This window comes from Sphaerodactylus townsendi, linkage group LG13, assembly GCF_021028975.2.
Source record: "Sphaerodactylus townsendi isolate TG3544 linkage group LG13, MPM_Stown_v2.3, whole genome shotgun sequence".
NCBI lineage: Eukaryota > Metazoa > Chordata > Lepidosauria > Squamata > Sphaerodactylidae > Sphaerodactylus > Sphaerodactylus townsendi.
Genome location: NC_059437.1, coordinates 40,054,948 through 40,077,022, shown reverse-complemented (window position 1 = coordinate 40,077,022; position 22,075 = coordinate 40,054,948). Strand labels below are relative to the sequence as shown.

The window sequence follows — 22,075 nt, the reverse complement described above, 5'->3', positions numbered from 1 at the left end:
ACTGCTGGTTTTTCAACAGTGGTGTCTTCCACCTGCTGCCATGCGAACGGCAGCGGGTGGAAGCCACCATTCCCCCTCCCCCGCACGCCTTACCTTCTTCTCCTGACTTCCGGCGCATTGGAGAGGCCAGGACACACACACCCCTGACCTGCGACTCCAGAGCCGTTGCTCAGGCCGGGGGAGGGGGGGATGTCCCCTGGCCTCTGCGACGCGCTGGCAGCCAGGAGAAGAAGGGAAGGCGTTCGGGGACATGCAAACGGTCCCGGGGGGCAGCATAGGCATTGTTTCCATGCGGAAAGGGCCTATGCCTTTGGGGTTATAAGCAATGGCAAGGCAGGATGTGATGCCTGCAAATGAGACTGTGAAACTTTACAGACTAACTTGGACAGACTCACAACACTGCTTTGCAACTGATGCACAAGGTGAGGGAGGATCTGTGCCCTTTCACCTGTCTAATCAGCAGCAAGTTCCTTTGGCCACGTCTGGAGTAACAGCGCCACCAAGAGAAAAACCTCCACAAAAACCACCTGCACCGTTACACTTGCACACACACATAGAAGCAGTTGCTCCAAACACACGTCCACAAAGGGGTAAAAGCTACAGTTCTATATACATCATTTGTCATGATTCACAGAGGATACAAGCATGATCAAAAAATACAAAATGCACCCAAAGGACAGGACACTACAGTTACAGGCTCTCTACTCTATTCTAGCCACAGTCTACATTTCCCCCACGCACACTACACTGTACTTTGGCCATTGAAAGATCAAGTTGCTCCAGGAGGCTGAGAAATAGCCCATGGAAAACTGCTCTAAGAGAACTTTGGCAATGCCCAACTGTTTGCAGCGATGCTTTCTACACTATTTGCTTCACCGACCTTTCCTTCCGCTGTAAGTAAATCGATGGGTGCCTACCAGAAGCATCAACGAGTTTACTTCTTTTTAAATTCATCAGAACAGCCTGTGTTTCAAACAAGGTTGTTCTGCACCTAGCCGCCCACATAAATAAACTATTTCCACTGCTTTGTACATCCATAATTGTGCAGTGAGGGAAGACAAGTGTTCAAGCATAAAAATAAGAGTCTTCAATTACATCAGCTCAAAAGCATTACCTTTAAAAATGAGGAATGCTGTTCGCGGAAGGTCATCAAACCAGTGCTCCCGGTTCCTTTTCGCCTGGAAACAGACCACAGATCAGCGTTCCGGATGAAGCTACTCGCACAGATTAGCAAAAGAGAACAAGATCTCCCTATCAGGAGTTCTCGTTTCTCCCCTGTGCATCCATTCATTTGTGAGAATCTCACTTGCCCTTCTCCTCCCCATTCTAATCTGCTCCTTGCCCCATACAACCTTTCCGAAGAGATTAAAAATCCTTACCTTCCATTTTAAACCAACAACTTCATAGAAATTGTACATGTCCTTCAGACTGCAAAAGAAGAGTTGAGTTCTATCAGAGATGGGGTTTGCAATAAACATATCGCTTGCGTGAAGTTACATTTACATACATATTGCACCAAGTCCACAAATTCCGAGGCCCCTTCCGCACATGCAGAATAATGCACTTTCAATGCACTTTGCAGCTGTGCAAAATAGCCAAATCCACATGAAGACAATTGTGAAAGTGGACTGAAAACACATTATTCTGCATGTGCGGAAGGGGCCTGAGAGCTGCCAGAACTCTTACAACCCCATCAAGGGGTAGATTTCTCTTGTCTCCTTCTACCCTTTCCCATTACCCTTCCCTTAAGGAGCAGTGGTGGGATTCAGATAACTTAACAATCTGTTCCAGTGGTGGGATTTAAATAATTTAACAACTGTTTGTTTACAAGCACCATTTTAACAACCGGTTCTGCCAAAGTGGTGCAAACCGCCTGAATCCCACCACTGCTTAACAGCCTTCTTTTTCAGACTGTACACCGGAGAGCAAGTCTGACCTCTCTTCCTGAAACGATTGATACATTATTCCACTGGTAAATTTGCAAAACATAGCTTTCCTTGTTTCAGAATTCTACCTTTTGGTGCTTCTGAATTCTTTTGTCTGGGATACCACTTGTTCTGGAATACCACATTCCACCTTTCTTTTGTCTGGAATACCGCATTCCACCTTTCCAACCTCTATCCCAGGGGAAAACGAGATTAATTTCTCACCTGACTAAGGAAGTATTGCTTTGACTCAGTGCTTTGAAAGTAAGGTAACGATCTCTGGAGCTCATCCGAGGTTTATAAAATCGCATCAGCCCATCAAACTGCTTGAAGGAGATTCCTGAAGGTCTCTAGAAAAAAAAAATCAAGGATTTTCCTAAGATGAAATGTGAGGGAGAGAAACCATAAAGGCTATCATGGAAATATGTCAACCTTCATTACATCTGTAACGCAGGGAAAAAAACTTATGGGTAATTGGCAGTGATCCATCATGCTCAGACCTGAATAGAAATCTCCACTGCTAAGAAAGCTAGAGAAACAAATATTCTAGATTACTGCATCAATACAAATTATCTGACAGAAGGAGAGAAAGCAGTAGAGTTCTTCAGTCACTCAACGAGCTAAAATGGTATCTGCATTACTAATCCCACACCAAGAAACCCGCTGTTGAACACTTTAATAAATGAAATGCTGAGAAATGAAATGCTGAGAAGCTGACTGATACAAGCAAGCCCCTCCTCGGTAAAGTCAGCTGCCTCTGAGAGAGACGTCCAGCAGCATCAGATCCAAGGTTGATACGCGCTTTCCTATCAAAGATTAAGCACCACCCATTAGATCACGTGGGGGGAGGCAAAATCACCCCACCCGCACCCCTTCCATGGAGAGGCACCCCCGCTAACACTCCCCCCGCCGCCAGTTGGGACCGCCAACTTTCTCCTCCACTGGTTGAAGGAGCAGCCTGATTGGGCCGGGAGCCTGCTGAGGGGCTGCCAGGTGCCCCTCAGTCTGGCCCCGCCAGGCCCAGCCCCGCCACTGCCCTTCTCCACCGGCTGAAGGAACCCGAAGGAGACTCGCTGACTGCCATAAGTGGGGCGCTTGAACAGGTGTTGCCCCAGGCACCATTTTTTCCCGGTGTGCCTCTGCATCTGATACAGTTTTGTGTACTGTTATCTATACACTTAACCATGCTCAACACTGTTCAGCAATCCTTTACACATTTGGATACTCAGTATTATGGAACTGAAGTATGATGTACAAACAGAACTCTGGATGAACAGGAGCTTCAGGTATACACAGCAACAATTCCAAATAGTGAAAGAAGCTTTGTTCATACCAAGATCCTGCATGCACTTTGAGTACATATAAAGATCCTGCATGCACTTTGAGTGCCAGTTTCTTGGAATACCCGAAGATTATGAGAATTGCAGCATTTCACCAGAACATCAATAACCTGTTACCAGGGACAAGGCCTGGCTAAAATCCGCACGTGTGCACGCAAATACTCTCCAAGGCTCGTACCTGTTTACTGACAAGCAACTGATAGGCATGTTGTATGGCTGTGCGCTTGTGAAGCAGCAGTGACTTGAACTTCATCTTTTCAATATCGTTGAAGGTGTCAAATACGACGGCCAGCAGCTAAAGCAGTGAGAAAAGGAGTGGTGTCTGGGTCTTGTCTCTGCTCCCGGCAACTTTCAGCTGTACACAGCATCAAGATGCAGAGCAAGGGAAGAAATATTTTTGACATGTAGCAGCGTTGATAAGTTGAGCAACGTAAGAGATGCTGCAAGCGTAGGGCAAAAGAACAGAATCACAGGGGGCACGCTCTGAAGCCAGGCCTATTCTGAAGAAAGTCATACATACTTTTATTCCAAGGCAGCAGGCTTGGGAGAGAGGTAGAAGACTGAAAGAATCATTTCCAACTAGACAGCCTCGCCTCTCTGTTTGGATTTCCATACCTGAGATCTGTTTGCAAAGCCCGTCTATGTCTAATGTCACTGTGATTACTGCCCAAGTTTCTCCATCCCATGCATAAACTTGCACAGGAGACAGAGAGATCTCAATACTTACATGGCCTAGTCAATCATGAATAATGGAACACCAGTAGGTGCAATAACAACATCCTTTGCGGAGGCATTCTATCACCTGCCCCGTTGATAATGATATCCGGGAGAGGCGCACTCAGCGAGAGAAAATTCCAAATGCAGCCCTTCCACAAATCTTATTCATGCATGAGAACAAATTGTGATAAGTCTGTCGCTAATTTTTAAATGTTTATTTTTCAGGTAACATTGCTACAGAGGTGCAGAAACCAAGAGCCTAAAGAATAACTAATGTCACGGGATATGTGGCGCAGGTATTTGTGATGCATAGGTTCCTGATATTGCAAACAGTGTACAATTTTTACTATTTTGGGATGCCTCTGCTAAATCCCAGGAACAGAACTTTGCCATAAACAATACAAAATGGGCTACTGCGTAGGTGTTAAAAAGTGGTTCTCAACCTTCCTAATGCCGCGACCCTTCAATACAGTTCCTCATATGGTGGTGACCCCCAACCCTAACATTTATCCATTTTACAGGTGGAGAACACTGATGCAGAGAGTCTTAGGTGACTCCGTGAAAGGGTCGTTCGACCCCCAAAGGGGTCCCAACCCACAGGTTGAGAACCACTGTTAAAAAGGTGCTGTTACCTGGAGGGCTATTTGGGCTTCTCCACCCTGCCTCCACCCTTCATGAGAGGCAGTGGGGAAGTGCTTCAAGGCATGCAAGCTTTTCCTCCCCTCCACTGATGGTTATTCCTCTATTCTGGTGGGATTTAATCCCCACACTTCCATTTTCAGATTTTTTTTTCCTGCAAACCTGGGTTGACCTCCCCCCTTGTCCTTTCTCTCTCCATGGTCCTGATTTGTGGATTTAAGTATCCGCAAATGGGGCCGTGTGGAAAAGCAGATCTATCGGAAGCTCCTAACTCAGAGGCAGAATGCCACTCAATGTCGAAATTCTAGACAGCCGTCAGCAGAATTGTTGCAATCTGCAGGTCACGTCCATGAGTCTCCCTGGTGCACCCGACTGGCCCTTTTTGGAAAACCAGATTGTGGACTAGACGCATCATTGGTCTGATCCAGCACACCAGGGAGATTTGAAGCGGCAGCCTGGTGACTTACCAAATTCATAATGAAGTACAGCTCAATGGAAAGGTACACGATAAAGAAGACGCAGGACCAAGGATTTCGGGAATACGATGGCATCATCACGTCGGGGAAACTGCGCTCAAAAAGAGAGAGGGGCCCATTAGCATCAGTCACCATAGCCACACGTTTTCACTAACTGCTTAGGGTAGAAAAGTAGAACGGGGTTTGCTTTTGATGCATCAGATCCACTTTTAGCATCCCCCTTTCCCCAGCAGTTCTTGGAAACTTTTCTCAAACAAAGGAACTTACTTTGCAGTAGTCAGAAGGACAAAGAGATTCACAAGGCTGTTCTCCAAGGTGTTGAAATACTGCAAGGCAAAAGCACCCATGAGACAACAAAGCTGTTGCCAGCGGTCGCACACTGTGAACTGCAGCAACACAATGTCACATTAGCCACTGCCTTTGCAGCTAACTGTTTGCTAGTCTTATAATCGGGAACTCTAAAGGCACTGCATTGGCATTCATGCCCACCTGCTGGGTTTGGCTTCTGCATCAAACTACAGGGAAATTCCCTTCACAAGAACAGAATCAGCAACCAGGATACGATATCCCTCTCCTAATCAGAAGTGCTTCCTGCAGAAAAAACTGCAGCTGCTGCTACTACTACCTAGCCAGAAGAAGAAGGAGAAGGAGAAGGAGAAGAGAAGGAGAAGAGGAGAAGAGGAGAAGGAGGAGAAGAGGAGAAAGAGAAGAGGAGGAGGAGGAGGAGGAGGAGAGAAGGAGAAGAGAAGGAGAAGGAAAAGGAGAAGAGGAGAAGAGGAGGATAGTGGCCAAGAGCCAGAGGAAGATGCTGCCTTAAAGTCATCCACAGTTCTGTTTTTTAAAAGACTTTCTAATAGTAGATATTCAATAATTTAGGATTTACTTACAGGATCCGATTTGTTTGGAGAGAACAAATAAAAACCTAGAGAGATGGGGCAGGAAAGAAGAAAAGGGAAAACAAATTTTGAGCAACAAAATGATTAAAAGGTCTCCTTTCCAGAAGGCAAACCACTCAGTTTAATTTGATACAATGTCTGGAAGAAGCAATGAGGAACTGTAGCTGTAGAGTCTCCTCCACATTAGATCTGGCTGGACAAGAAGCCAAGTAATTTTTGGCTTATGCAGACACATCCCATCTTCAACCCCGGAATCAGTTCAAACCTGTTTTAATCCTGGCAAATGCCTATCTCTGTTTGTGCAGAGGCGGTTCATAAGTGAATACCTTTCTCTGATGGGTAACTAAAGAAACCCACAAACGTAACCCAATTCCATTCTATTTGGGGTCAGAATTTTTTCAGCCTTCCGCACATATACATACTTCCTGCAAAGAATATAAAGAAGACAGAAGAAGCACCACAATTTAAGAAGGATATTGGCAAGCTGGAACAGTTCCAGAGGAGGGCAACCAAAATGGTAAAAGGTCTGGAATCCATGCCCTACGAAGAGAGGTTTAGGGAGCTGGGGATGTTTAGTCCGGAGAAGCAAATATTGAGGGAGAACATGACAGCTATGTTTAAATATTTTAAGGGATGCCATGTCGACAAGAAGAAGAAGAATTGGATTTATATCCCACCTTTCTCTCCTGTAAGGAGACTCAAAGGGCCTTAAAACTCCTTTCCCTTCCCCCCTCACAACAAATACCCTGTGAGGTGGGTGGGGCTTAGAGAGCTCCAAAGAACTGTGACCAGCCCCAGGTCACCTAGCTAGTGTGTGTTAGAGTGCACAGGCTAATGTGAATTCCCCAGATAAGCCTCCACAGCTCAAGCGGCAGAGCAGGGAATCAAACCCTGATCCCCCAAGATTAGAGTACACCTGCTCTTATGCCACTGCTGCTCCTTAGGGAGCAAGCTTGTTTTCTGCTGCCTCAGAGACTAGGACACGGAGTAATGGATTCAAGGTGTAGAAAAAGAGATTCCACCTAAACATTAGGAAGAACTTTCTGACTGTCAGGGCTGTTCGACAGTGGAATCCACTGCCTCAGGGAGTTGTGGAGTCTCCTTCTTGGAGGTTTTTAAACAGAGGCTGGATGAGCATATGTTGAGAGTGTTTTGATTGTGTGTTCCTGCATGGCAGGGGGTTGGACTTGATGGCCCTTGGGTTCTCTTCCAACTTTATGATTCTACGAAGCGAGGTTATCCCAGATATTCCCCCCCCCCCCCACTCTGCTTTTTTATGGAATGCATGGAAGCAGTGGAAAGGGGAATCCTAGAAATGTGGAGGAGAGGCCAAAAAAAAAAACAGTTCAGGAGCAGAAGCATCTACTTTTTAGCTTTGATATGTTTTGAGCATCCCAAGCAAAAACATTTCACCCACTTCAGCTCAGTCACTTGGTTCAACGTATGTGTATTTTGGAGAGATGGCAGATCTTCTGGCCCACCCAGGCTATTCCCCACACGCAGCATCATGCTTCATGAAAATTTACAACTGCTGAACAAAATGAGACCCAAAATACTAGCCCCAAAGTTACATACCAAGGATGGCAAAGATGACCATGAAGAAAAGCAAGAGGAGAAGAATGTCAATGAATGGAGGGAGAGACTGGAAGATCTGCCGTAGGTTCCTGAAAGAAAACGTTTGTTATTAGTTATCGGATAGGGACACTTTGTCCCTTATAATCAGGTGAAGCTTTTTTGAGAGCCAACGTGGTGTAGTGGTTAAGAGCAGGTGGACTCCAATCTTGAGAACCGAGTTTGATTCCCCACTCTTCCAAGAGAGTGACGGAGGTTTATCTGGTGAGCCAGATGTGTTTCCACACTCCTACATTCATGCTGGGAGACCTTGGGCTAGTCACAGTTCTTCAAAACTCTGTCAACCCCACCTACCTCACAAGGTTTCTGTTGTGGGAGAAAAAGGGAAAGGAGCTTGTAAGCCACCTTGAGTCTCCTTACAGGGAGGGGTATAAATCCAAACTCTTCTTATTCTTATTCTTATCACCAAACCAGACTACAGGCCCATCTGGCCAAGTACTGCAGATATCACTGGCAGCAGCTCTGCAGGTTCACAAACAAAACACTTTTTTAACGTCTGCTAGCTAGGATCCTCTTAAACTAGAGATACAAGGAACCTACTCTGGAACCTTCCTGTATGCAAAGGAGGGCTTAGATACAGACTAGAAATTTCTGTGGGTATAACTATTTTTGCATATGAAGCATGATTTTCCCACCTCCCTTCATCTGTGGAAGCCCTAAATACCCCCAATACTGTTCTGGGGGGCAAAGGGGCTCCCAGAAAAAGAATTTTATTGGGCATTTCAGCTTACTGCAGAAAGGGAGGGGGAAACTCACGTTCCACCTTCAACCAACTCAACTCCAATCTTTTTCAGAATAGGAATGTCTTCTACTAGCTGTTCTAACCTAGTCTTCCCTGCTCTTTCTGGTAGCTGGTCTTTTTCTCTAAGCCCTTCCCAAGACCTGGTCCCAGCTATCTTTTTGTTGACGTTTTGGGCCTTATGCATGCAAACCACACATCAACATTTACTTGATCACTGTTCTCTGAAATGAAATTAGGTTAAACAGACTCTTTTATTCATAGCGTCTAAAATCTCCAACTTCATGCTTATCTGCATATCTGTTCTTTTATAAGGAATACATCAGTATCACATTTAAGCTCTGTTCCCCTAGACCATAGGTGTCAAACTCGCAGCCCTCCAGATGTTATGGACTACAGTCCCCATCATCCCCTGCCAGCATGATGCTGGCAGGGGATGATGGGAACTGTAGTCCATGATATCTGGAGGGCCGCGAGTTTGACACCTGTGCCCTAGACCATGAAAATGTCCTTTCTTTTGCCTTTTCTGACATGCTGTAAACACATAAGACTTTTGAAATCAGCCTAGTTTGCTTCCCAAATTACCTTAATATACATTAAATATTAAGAGGAATGGATTTGCTTCCTACTACTTTTGTGAAAAGGCAACCAAGACGGAAGATGAGAGGTTATGCTGTGCCTACGGCATGGCGCCCAAAGGCCAGGCAGCCTAGTACCTTCGGACAGCTCCGCAGTAACGACAGTCCACTAGGAAGATGCAACGCAAGGCTCTTGTAATCCGTACATGTGAAGTCTGGCGCACCAACACCACTATGGCCTCGATGAACTGCAGCAACAGCACACAGGTCTGCCAAGAACAGAAGACACAGAAGAGGACAGTCGGCATTTCCAAGGCACAATGTTGTGGGTCTGCCCACAAAAAAACACCTTCATCAGACTGGCAGCACAACAGCATTACAGTCTTGGCTTTAAGACAACTTGTGTGTGTGTGTGTGTGTGTGTGTGTGTGTGTGTGTGAGCGCGCGCGCGCACGTGCATGCGTGCAATAAGCCATCTTGCAAAAAAAAAAAAGTTGCCTAATGAGTTACCTAGTGAAAGCCTTCGACAATACATTACCTAATGAGTTTAACTATCATCATGGTAATGGAAGGTACACGCAGTGGACTGGTGTGTGAGGCAAAAATTGGCAGTGGACACTTTTCAGCATCTTGAGCACTCTGGTTATAATTATATAACACAGATCAAATTTCTAGCCTTTATGCTCTTGGAGCTAGAAGTCAAAGTTTGCACATCTGTAGAAGCCAATGGCCAAGTGGAGCAAGAGGAAGACTGTGCAGAATTTCCAGAGGTCAGAGCTTCAGGGCCTTCCAAAGTTCTTTCCCTTTTCTCACAAGAAGGAGAATACATAATACAAATTCAACGTATACATTAATGCATAAATTTAAACTGCACAATGCATACAGGTAATGGAATTCACTTTTACTCGATGGAAAATTTTTCAGAATAGACCACCCACAAAGCTCAAGGCACCAATAATGCAACTTTCAATGTACTTTGCAGCTGGGATTTGCTGTGCGGAATAGCAAAATCCACTTACAAACAATTGTGGAAGTGGACTGAAAGTGCATTATTCTTCATGTGCGGAAGGGGCCTTAGACTGCACAAATAGAATCTATTCCTTTGGTTCCTGCAACAGACCAGATCAAGTAGGCAAGAGGGTTACCAGCAGTTCACCTTGACCATGGTCCTTTTGTGCCGAATATAGGTGTGGAAGCCCAACCATCTCATTTTCATAGACAGCTCAAACACTACTATCGCCAAGGCAAGAAGCTCCAAGGTTGCATGGATCTGGAAATGAAGAAGCAGGGGGTTTGAACACTGGTTGTTGTTTCACCAACTCAGATTACAAAAATTAAAAATTCAGACTAGGGATGCCAGCCTCCAGGTGTGACTGGAGGATCTCCATATTACGGCTCATTTTAAGACTACAGAGACTAGTTCTCCTAAAGAAACTGGGTGCTTTGGAGGGTGGACTCTATAGCACTGTACCTATAGCATTGTATATCACTGAGATCCCTGTCCTCCCAAAGCTGCACCCCCAATTCTCTAGGAGCTTCCCAACCTACATCTAGCAACCCTATCCCTCCATCCCCTGCTGGTGGCCAGGGGAGACCAATAGCAACCCTAGTTTAGCCAATGGTCCAGCATTCTAAGGGGGATGGAGATACATGAACAGACTAGTGAAGTAGGAAACCATCATTTCCAAATCCAGAGTTTGTGCTATTTTAAAGATCTGAACAGGCATGTAGTTAGCCCAAGAATACTCAGCAATCTTCCAGCCACAGCAGTTATAATAGGTGACACTTTTTTTCTCCCTATCACAAACATACAGTAGCTGAAAGGCCTACCCTGAAATGTTCACAGCAGATAGTTTCGGAGGGTATTAATGTTGGTCTGTAGGAAAACAGCTAGATTCAAGTCCAGAAGCACCATAGAGACCAAAGTTTTTGAGAGCCAAAGATCCTGAGAGTTTTGACTCTTGAAAGTTTATACCCCAAAATTGCTATTGGTCTCTAAGATTTGTTATTGGTTTCTGGACTCAGATCTCATAGCTGACAGCATCTTTTTTGGCATTGGGAGGAAGCCAAGGTATCTGGCTCCTTCTGACCTTGTAGTAAATAGCAGAGTCTAAACTCCTGCGTGTTTTGAGATTCCTCTGTGGAACAAAGTGACTTGTCTGAGAACCTAACAGAATCAAGATGGGGGGGGGGGGGCGGTGCTTACCTCTTCCCTAAAAAAGAGGATAAAGTTGGATCCTGAACTCAGACAGACTTTAGCTGCTTGACCATGCTTATCTGTTTTTGAAACTGCCAATCCTTGCCTTTAATTTTTTTAAAAAAAGAACAGAAATAGGCATGATGCTTGAGAACCCATCTGAGAAAATGTTCACAATGGACATTTTTTTTTCTTTTAGTGGACTGATGACTGTCGGCCAGTTCAGGTAACGGGACACAAGGCTTGCCTGAGTGTCTTTAGTCCTAACTGTTTTAGCCTCCACTAAAAGAGAGCTAACCCTCAGCTATTTTGGAAAATATTCTTCTAAGCTCCATTAATCTACCTATCCCATGACACAGCCACACCTTCGGTCCTTCTGCCCACATCCCCCCAGGCCTAGAGACGCCTCCGTTCTTTTCCCAAGTACGTACATAGATGCCGAGGCGAAGCATGGGCACTGCGGGCGCCTCACAGAGGGACAGCAGCAGGAGCAGCAGTGCTGTAGTCAGCTCCATTAGGTAGAAGAGATGGTTGTGCACAAAGAGGTAGGCCGCAAGCGCTTTGGCATCCTTGGGGTGCGTGAAGAATTTGTCATTGTTTTCTCCTTCCTAACAAAGAAAACCACACAGGCATGTGAATAACAAGGCAGCCCTGGTAACTTCCTTTATCCTTATTATGGAGAAGTAACTTCACTTTGTTGTTTCACAAGCCGGTAACAGACTCCTGAGGGGGAAAAGAGAGCTTCAGCCGGGAGCTGCTCAGCTCCAGCCCTCCTGGAGAGCCAGCGTGGTGTAGTGGTTAAGAGCAGGTGGATTCTAATCTGGAGAACCGGGTTTGATTCCCCACTCCTCCACCTGAGTGGCAGGGGCTTATCTGGTGAACCAGATGTGTTTCCGCACTCCTACGTTCCTGCTGGGTGACCTTGGGCTAGTCACAGTTCTCTCAGAGCTCTCTCAGCCCCGCCTACCTCACAAGGTGTCTGTTGTGGGGAAAGGAAGGGAAAGGAGCTTGTCAGCCACCCTGAGTCTCCCTACAGGAGAGAAAGGTGGGATATAAATCCAAAACTCTTCTTCTTCTTCCTCTGAGTTTGAGGCGCTGAAAATGCATTTGTCTGGAGAGGAGAGTAGGGAGAACTACGACTCACTTGATCCATACTATGTGAGATTTTTAATGCTCTTTAACATAACGTTTGTTCAGAAATACTTTTATTTTAAGCTACTTTGGGTCCTGCTTGCTTGCGGGAGGCAGGTGGAGAAAAAGCATTTTAAAATAAATCAATAAAATAAATTTAGGAGAGGAGACCTTCAGTGCCATTTTAAAACAAACTATTTTTATTTATTGACTTTATGTATATCCTTCCTTTCACCCTAATATGAACCCAAAGCAGCTCATGTCATTCTCCTCTCCTCCATTTCATCCTCACAACCCTGTGAAGTGGGTTAAACTGAGAGTGTGTGACTGGCCCATGGTCACCCAGCAAGCTGCCATGGTGTGAGCTGGGATTCAAACCGTGACCTTCCAGATCCTAGTCTAACAGCACTACATCACACTATCGTAAGTCCATTAACTGCAGAGGCATGGGGGTGAATGGCACCTGGGGCAACACCTGCTCCGGGGGGGCCACACCCCACTTACCTTAGCCGACGGGAGCCTGCCGTGGGCCACACCTTGGCAGGGCCGAGGAGAGGGGTTTGGGGGCGATTCTCCACCCTTCCACGTGACCAGCTGGCATGCACTCAGGGACATGTGACCCCACATGTCCCTGTGAATGCTCCGCCTCTGATTAACTGCAACACTCTGTTTAGCGTAGCCCCAACAACTCACTCCAATATACTCTCATGAAAACTACAGGTCAAAAGACAGAATGAATGAGACCCCTCCCCGGCCCATGATTAAAGAGGCAATATTTGGTAAGCTGCCTTTATTTTGTAAGCTGTCTCAAGCAGGTTCTCCAGGGAGGTTCCATATAAGTTTTCTAAACAAATAAACAAACCTGAATTTGTGGCCTATTTCTCTGCAACAACCTCCAGCAAGCAGCGTTATTTGGAACTTTAAATGTGTACATTAAGTTAGGCTGACCAGCCATCCCGCTTTTGGCAGGACAGTCCCGCCTTCGCAAAATTTGTCCCGCATCCCTCGGGTTCCTTCCATTGTCCCGATTTTTGGGAGGCTGCCGCACTGCCTTCTGGGGCGCAAGGCAGTGCGGCAGCCTCCCGCGCGCGCGGCCGCAGGAGCACGGCCTTCTGGGGTGCTGCCGTTTCCTGCCCTGTCACAGGGTGGGAAACGGCAGCGCCCCAGAAGGCAGTGCGCTCCTGCGACTGAGCGCACGTGCACGTGGCCACAGGAGCATGGCCTTCTGGGGCGCTGCCGTTTCGGTGGGAAACGGCAGAGCTGCCGCATACCCCCGTCCCGGGTTCACAAGGTGACCATCTGGTCACCTTATATTAAGTTTATAGTTATATGTTAAGAATAATATTCAAGGATATAGGATAGACACAACATGACCCTTGCTGGAATACAGCAAAAATATATCTTGTTGCTAAAGGTGGCCTGCAATACGAACATCTGTGTGACATAAACTCCCAGTTAGCAACACAATCTTACCTCCTCTTCTATCCCTTAAATGAGAGAGCTTACCTGGAGGTAGATTGCTGCCTCTTGGTAATTCATTTCCCAGTTGTGTCTCGCATAGCTCTGTTGAGGGTAGCAGTCCCCAGCGGCTGGACTGGGGACTTCACTGATCAAGTCATAGCTGCCTCCATCTGTATGAAAGGGAAAGAAGAAGTGAGAGAAAAAAAACCAATTTATCTTCATAGTCGGCTGAAGCTAAGCTTAAATGCCCAGTGAACCGACAGCATAGTTTCCCCCCACTACCCTCATCTTCATTTAGAATATTAATTTACCGCCTCCCAATAAAGATGCCCAAGGTGACTCACAGTAGAATCAATAAACAAAAGGAACCATAAAAATAGACAGTAACAAATCAATGAAGTTCTAAAAAATAGCAGCAGGGACCTATTGGAAAAAATGTGAATAAATGTACAGAGCAAGTGCACAATTAACTAATAGCGTAAGATATTCATACTAGCAACCAGATAAATAAGAGCATTTTAATTCACATTTCTCACAGTTGCCTACTCCGCTGCCAAATTTTACACAATGCAATCCTCAGAAACCTCTCTTAAGTTTATTACATTTTTAGGCTATTTTACAATTTGTGTTTCATCTTATACACCGCCTCCAGCAGAACTCAGCAGAGGTGGCATATACCGTGTTTCCCTGAAATAAGCCCTACCCTGAAAATTAAGCCCTAGCGTGATTTTTCTGTATTTTTGGAGGGTGCTTGAAATATAAACCCTACTCCAAAAATAAGCCCTAGGTAGAGATTCCCCATAACAGCCCCCGCCCTGCACCCCTGCCACACCCCCGCCCGTCCTATAGTGCCCCTGTCTGCCCAACCCTGGAATGCCTCCGGAACACCTCCACCCACCCCCGGAACACCCCTACCTCCTGGGGCACAAAAAATAAAACCTACCCTGAAAATAATCCTTAATGCATCTTTTGCAATAAAAATTATATAAGACCTTGTCTTATTTTCGGGGAAACACAGTACATTTTCTGAACAAATTAATAATATTTATTTATGATACTCTTTTCACTGGATCTAATTTTCTTCTGTACTTTCCAAAACAATGCCACATACCTATATCCTGGAAAACTGGACTTTTGGGACTCACTTTCAAATAAACTCACATCCTTCTGCTGTCTGTTACTTTGCATACACATTTCTCTGCTAACAGAATGCAACGCTTCATGCCATTGACAAAGTGGGCTCAGGCTCATGAACTTATGCCATGATACGTCTTCAAGATACAATAAGCTTAGCAGTCTAAATAGCACAGGTCAACCCTAGCTTGCTGGAGTTCAGAAGCAGTAGGCCGCGGTCAATACTTGGATGGACACAACCAGTGGTGGGATTCAGCTGGTTCGCACCACTTCGGCAGAATCGGTTGTTAAAATGGTGCTTGTAAACAACCAGTTGTTAAATTATTTGAATCGCACCACCAGAACCGGTTGTTAAATTATTTGAATCCCACCACTGGACACAACCAAAGAAAACTGGTGAGGAATACTAAGGCAAACCCCCTCTGCTTATCTTTTGCCTTGGAAACACCATGAGGTAGAACTTCACAAGGTCACCATGAGTTGATACTTGATGGCACTTCATTAATTATTGATTATTATGTCTTCTAGGTACCGCCAGGATGTGCTTTAATGGGCGTAGTTTGCAGAATCAACCACCATGACTATGGTAAAATAGGATACAGTCAGCGGAACGCCACACAGGGTGTGGACATGTGGATATTCTGGGAGGTGCGAGGATCAGCAAGTTCCTGGCACCAGATCCCTGCACCAATGCATTTTTAATGCAAAGGAGGCGGGGCGGGGGGGGGGGTGTGTCAAAGAAATAGGGTCAGGATGTCCCAACCTGCCTGGAAAATGCAAGTTCTTCCAGTAAGTACAAAGGTGAATGCTTGCTTGACCTCTGTGATGGCAGCTATTCACTTAACACTGTTGTACTGGCAGGCACCCGCAGTCCTTAGTACCATTTTTTAGACCTTAGAGAACAACTGACGTGCTGCTGTACTCTTGCCATGAGTTCCACCAAGGTTTTTCAATCAATTTGCATGTTGGGCTTCAAAAGGCAGATTCAGATTCAATGTCAGATTCAAAAGGCAGCACTGCTGGAATCTGCACGAATACCACATCAATATATTACAACTTCCTAGGCCTTTGGGTGAGGCTCAAATTGTAATGAAAGGCCAATAACCAGCTGAAGAACTGGCTGCTGTGCTATCAAACAAAATCAAACAGCAACAACAACAATACTGCCCCAAGTTAGAAAGCAAGTACTATACCACCACCATCATCACTGTATTGGGGGGGGGGGGGAGCAGCTTTACAGACAGACCCTTTTATAGCCCACAGTTATTTTAACAGCTCCCCACTCCACCAAAACAATATACCCACCAATAATTTGTTCCTTAAATCATAAAGAAGATTACAAAAGCTTTTCTAACAATTGCTTTGCAGTTGGGCACATTTGCCTTGCTTTTCTGCCAAGCAGAGATACAAAGCAACTTATATACGTATATAAGTGCCGTCAAGTCACAACTGACTTTGGTGACACCAGGAAAGGGCTTTCAAGGCAAGTGAGAAATCTGCAGTTGTCTTTTTCTGCAGAGACTTTGTGTGCAAGTCCTCCATTCAAATAAGGACCCTACTTAGCTTCTGAGATCTGACAACATTAGGCTATGTCATACCCCCTTCCCTCCTTAAATCATCTTACAAAATACAATTAAAAAAACAGAAAAACACACAGTTGTGGCTCAGGATATTCAGCACCTCAAGCAATAAATTAAGAGCCCTTTGGGGTTTTGGCTCGTACGATAACAAAAGGTTTGTCCTCTGGCCACGCCCAGTCTTAAATTCTAGCAAACAGGAATGGAAATGGAAGCTCAGCCCAGATGTTCTGCAGCGGGGAAAAGTGGCCTACAAGACCTCCTTCCACTGGTGGGATTCAAATAATTTAACAAACAGTTCCGGTGTTGCGATTCAAACAATTTAACAACTGGTTGTTTAAAAGCACCATTTTAACAACCAGTTCTGCCGAAGTGGTGCGAACCTGCTGAATCCCACCACTGCCTCCTTTCCACTGATATCACTGTGTGGGATATACCACAGCCACTAACTTATATCAAAGGCTTTTTCCAAACTATGCCCTCTCAGCCTCATCATGCAATATCAGGATAATACTGATCCTTTTTTAAACATTGTAATGATTACAGAGTGAATGTATATGAAAACCACAAATACTCTCAAGTGCTACCTGGACTAATTTATTTTTAAAATTTATTTCATTAAATTGCTATGCCGTCCCTCCTCTCTCGGGCTCTTGAAAGAGTGGATTTAAATGAATCACTGATTGCAAACCAACCTATAAAAATGGCAAGACTCTGGAGAACAGGCTTTCACACCGCTGCTAGTACTAAAAGTGCTTTATAAACTACATGAGCCAGTGTGGCACAGTGTTGAATTAGGACTAGGGGGGTCTGGGTTCAAATCCCCACAAGGTCATAAACCTCAATGCGTGATCATGGGTCAGTCACGCTTAAACTTCAATGTGTATTTTGCACACAAAGGAGGACAGATGTCTTCCCTTTTCCTCGTGTGGAAACAAAAGTCCATTTCTATTTTCAGGACAACCACAGTTTTAAGGAAGCAGGCGTTAGCAGTCCCTGACCAACACACAGCTAAAGCCTCCCGAAGAGCACTTATTTAGTAACACAGGGAGGAGCTACAAGCCAGATGATCGGCTGCACAGATGGCAACGCCGCCTTCACACCAGCATGACTTATCCCAAGAGCTCCATCCAAGCCAGCTGTCTTGCTTACAGAAGGCCTCTGGAATGACAGTTCAGGGAAGCCAGCTTTGCCTTTCATTGATAGCGCTGGAAGCCATTCTGGCCGGGCTCTAAATAGAAACAGATTTCATACGCCATTATAAAAAGAGGAGGAGAAAGCAAATGTTTACTAACTTATGATATTCTGCTGGCTGAGGGGCTTTGGAATTCAAGGGAATATTATGGACGCCATTCCCTCGATTTAGACTCCGAGCCACGCAATGAAAACCTGTCCATCTGGCGGAGCCCAAGACACAAGGGAGAACATGAACGATCAGTGGAGAAGAAACATAAATTATCAAGCAAGGGACACACGCAGGACGAAATCCGGAGAAGCCTCTGACCTTCCGAGAAGCTTTTATCCAAGATTTCTAACTGCCTCAATGCGTTCTATTGAACTTTCCTGTTTTATTAATAGATCTTTTAATAAATAAGTGGTTTTGATTTATTAAGGCAAGACACTAAACTTTTTGTTTACACCTGCCCCATTTCTGCAATAATCCTTCCAGTGACAGTTATAAAAACAAGTCCGGGGATAGGACAGGATTTACAAATAAAGAGAGCTGGCTGACATCACTTTGTTATAACCAGCTGCCACAATGGAAGCAGCCAAGTAAACATGAATTTTTCAAACCTACGCAGAAACAGTTCCCCCCAAAGAAGATTTAACGTCTGCCTCCCTGATGCGGCCATATGGAATATACTAGACAGCTATGATCTCTCCCCACCCGGTATAAAACAGGTCAAGCTTGGGTGGGGCTCTCAAAGAGATCACACGATAGGCTTACAGTCCTTGTTTAGGAAATGCTTTTCTGGACAAAGAGCTAAGAAAAGCACTAGAGTGACACACAGGCCATGCTTCCTGCTCTCGCTTGAAAGCTGTCGTTTTGGGTGGCAGGTCTCTGTCTCACACCTCTACAGGGCAAGGCCTGTTTGCCTTGCATTAGTCGCTGAACCAGAGAGCAGCCTGCAATCGTCTGGGAACTGAAGTGACAGACTGCGCAGGGATTGGGAGATCCCCTTGCTTAAGACGCCCCCCACCCCAATAGCTGTCATGATTTCCAATGGTGAGATATCTGCTTGAAAGAAGAAGCCAACCTGTGCATTTGTACAAGCCAAGCAAGTCAACTATGAGGTCCAGATTACTAGACTGCCGCATTCTTTCTTCAGTGCACCCAATAAGGAACATTTCAGACCATCAGCAGAATGAGGGAACAAGGTTTCCTTAGAAACATTGGCCCTTTCAACAGAGGCGCTTCTAGGGAAAATGTAGCCCGGTGCAAAATCTGTGTGCCCCCCACATGCCCTCCCCCACCACGACCAAACAACTTTTTTGCACCAGGTCATCACGGAAGGAGGAGGGGTATGGGGGGGGGCGATATTCCACCCCCACGTGACTAAATGGCTGCAGCCCAGGGACACTTGACCCCATATGTTCCCCTGGGTGGTACGCCCCTGCCTTTCAACCATGTTTTAAGGATGTAGTAGCAAGAATGGTGGTGGAGCTGAGATTGCATCTTGAATACTTGATCCATGGGTTGGAGCATAGAATATGAACATCCAAGGTCTGAGTCACATCTGATAACAGCAGAACTATGTCTTTAAAAACAGACCCAGCCTATTTAAAAGACTTTACTATAGGGACACTAGTTTATGCTAGGTGCATATGTGCTGAATCTTTATCTCACTCATTGCTGTTTTCCTACAGCCCCTGTCCTACCATGTTCATCCCAGATGGACGCTCTGCCAATATCCAAGCAAAGCTGAGTGAGAAAATACTTGGAGGAACACATTACTGGAATAAGCATGTAGTGGAAGGGAAGGATCAGAATATTCACCAATATTTCTCACTGTGTGATAGAAAAAGAAGCAGAGTTTGGATTCATACCCCCCCTCCCTTTCCCTCCTGTAAGGAGACTCAAAGGGGCTTACAAACTCCTTTCCCTTCCTCCCACAACAGACACCTTGTGAAGTAGGTGGGGCTGAGAGAGCTCAGAGAGAACTGTGACTAGCCCAAGGTCACCCAGCAGGAACGTAGGAGTGGGGAAACACATCTGGTTCACCAGAAAAGTCTCTGCCACTCAGGTGGAGGAGTGAGGAATCAAACCTGGTTTTCCAGATTAGAGTCCATCTGCTCTCAACCACTACACCAGCTGTTCCCCCACCTCTGCTTTTGACATAAATAAAACAGACCCACATATCGTACTATTTAAAAGTACAGCAGATATTTTCGCCCTCTCCATCCAAAAATGCAACTTCAACGCCTATGCCCCAGCTTCAGTGATTCAGCCCTCCTGTGCCTTCCCGGAGCCTATTCTAGGGCATTTCCAAGATTGTCCAGAAATAACTGCCAGTGCGGAATGGAGAATGTTTTCTTCCTCTAGAAAACCTTGTAAAATTTATGAAGGGTTATTCTTAATTGTGGACTATGGAAGCGGGCTGCTTTTTAAACAATAGATGAGCTAGATGGCTTTATGGTTCTGTGTATTTATTTTGTCTACTTTATGCTTGGAGCAAACTTGAATACACTACCTTGAGAGGGAAAGGTGAGCTATAAAATATCAAATTTATAAGCTAATTATTTTCAAATCCTAATAGCAATGCTACATCCCCAAACTATATCCTTAGTTAGCCTCATTTAAGGAATTTTTGAACTTACAGCCCAATCCTGTGCATAATTACACTCAATTAAATCCTGCTGTATTCAACGGGGCTTCTGGGTTAGACTGCTCCGTGTAGATCTACTTTTCTTACTGGCAGCCTAATTTAAATTCCTGCGCAGCAGCCTAGTTAATATTCTATACCCCGTTTCTGGAAAGACACTCCCCGATGATTCAGACACACGCGTTGAGTTTATAGCTTTATTAAATGGGGATCTACTCTTTGGGAAACCAACGCATGCAGTAGCTACGTATAGCCGCCCCGCAGCACGACACCTCGTAACTTCACAGACTCCCAGTTTTGATTAATTAAAAACATTTCACATCCAACAGTTGAGCCAAAATAAGCTAATTATATGTCACTGCCCTTCCCCATGGGACAGAATCCTATTATTGCTACCCATGCACAGCTTTCAGGAATACCAATTATTTCTATCCATCTCTGGTATCATTCAAATTCTGCCACATTCCTTCTCAAATAGCAAACTTTTGTGTGTGGTAAAAGGTAAAGGTGCAAGCACCGGGTCTCTTACTGACCCATGGAGTGACATGACACCACAATGTTTATGAGGCAGACTATGTTTACCAGGTGGTTTGCCATGGCCTTCCCCGGCTGTCTACATTTTACCCCCAGCGAGCAGGATGCTCATTTTACCAGCCTCAGAAAGATGGAAAGTTGAGTCAACTTTGAGCCAGCCTCTGAAATCAACTTCCATGGTCAAACTCCTATCACGGGCGGCTGTACTGCAGATTACCAATATGAGTCACAGGACTCTTCCCTTTGTGAGTGGGGGGACGGGACAGGGATATACCGTAATCTAGCAACCAGCAAAAACAATTTGTTGGACCTAATCCAGCAAATATTGGTTCTAGCAGTTCAGTTCTAGCAGTCAGGCATGGCCAGCTCTCTACCCAAGAAATCCATACCTTCCCTCACAAAGATAGTTTCCTTTACAAGAGATGCCTCTTACATGGGAGAAGGCAGCAGACTGTGGTCTCATCTCTTGTGCAAGTGCTAGTTGGGGGCCAAGCTGGAGTTATACCAATACTAGGTTAATTTTCATTTCAACTATTTAACCTTCTTTGTTGCAGTGCAATGGTAGTGAAGGAATCCTTGAAGAGAAAGGGGCAACACCTGCACCTCCAAGAATTGTAGTTCAAGCTTTTTTTAAAAAATTTTAAACAACACAGCCGACTGAACCCCACCCAAGTCATTTCCTTCCAACAAACTGGGTTTGCTTGGCAAAGAAAGATACATGCATAAAAGTGCTTGGGACGAGCCTGAAACTAAAATAACCATGTTTAGCTCACACCACAGAAGAGAGCAGATATAATTATTTTCTAGAATGAATGAGTACAACAAAGCACTGTGCTATTTTTTTTAGGGGGGAGGAAAGGAGGCCTGTGGTAAAGATCAAACACACAAGTGTTTGTGTCGCTTCCACAAATAATGTGTACACACTTTACTAACTTCCAAAAGGTACCAGTAATATTGGACCAGAAAGCCACTGTGGTGTAGTGATTAATGTATCAGACTAGGATCCAGGAATCACAGGTTCGCAACCTTACTCTGCCGAGAAGCCTTGCTGGGTGACCTTGGGCCAGTACCGCGCTGTCAGCGTCGACCCTGGAAAGTATTTGGAGGGGATACCTCTGAGGAATACCCAGTTTGTGACCTAGGCCCCTTCCGCACATGCAAAATAATGCGTTTTCAAACCACTTTCACAACTGTTTGCAAGTGGATTTTGCCATTCCGCATAGCTTCAAAGAGCACTGAAAGCAGTTTGAAAGTGCATTATTCTGCATGTGCGGA

General features: G+C 45.2%; 1 protein-coding gene across 4 annotated transcripts in view; it reads right to left on the bottom strand.

Annotated features, from left to right (window-relative positions):
• TPCN1 (two pore segment channel 1) overlaps positions 1-22,075 on the bottom strand; it is a 45,555-nt gene that overhangs the window by 15,901 nt on the left and 7,579 nt on the right. For 3 of the 4 annotated variants that reach the window (XM_048514005.1, XM_048514004.1, XM_048514003.1), the window contains exons 3-14: positions 13,777-13,901; positions 11,571-11,747; positions 10,099-10,212; positions 9,081-9,211; positions 7,569-7,657; positions 5,985-6,019; positions 5,365-5,423; positions 5,089-5,188; positions 3,444-3,560; positions 2,151-2,275; positions 1,380-1,428; positions 1,115-1,178 (exon numbers count right to left, since the gene is read on the bottom strand). In XM_048514005.1, the coding sequence (XP_048369962.1) occupies positions 1,115-1,178; positions 1,380-1,428; positions 2,151-2,275; positions 3,444-3,560; positions 5,089-5,188; positions 5,365-5,423; positions 5,985-6,019; positions 7,569-7,657; positions 9,081-9,211; positions 10,099-10,212; positions 11,571-11,747; positions 13,777-13,901 (1,185 nt within the window). Of the gene's footprint in view, positions 1-1,114; positions 1,179-1,379; positions 1,429-2,150; positions 2,276-3,443; positions 3,561-5,088; positions 5,189-5,364; positions 5,424-5,984; positions 6,020-7,568; positions 7,658-9,080; positions 9,212-10,087; positions 10,213-11,570; positions 11,748-13,776; positions 13,902-22,075 lie in introns of those variants that run through there. The other variant, XM_048514006.1, reaches the window with a different exon arrangement.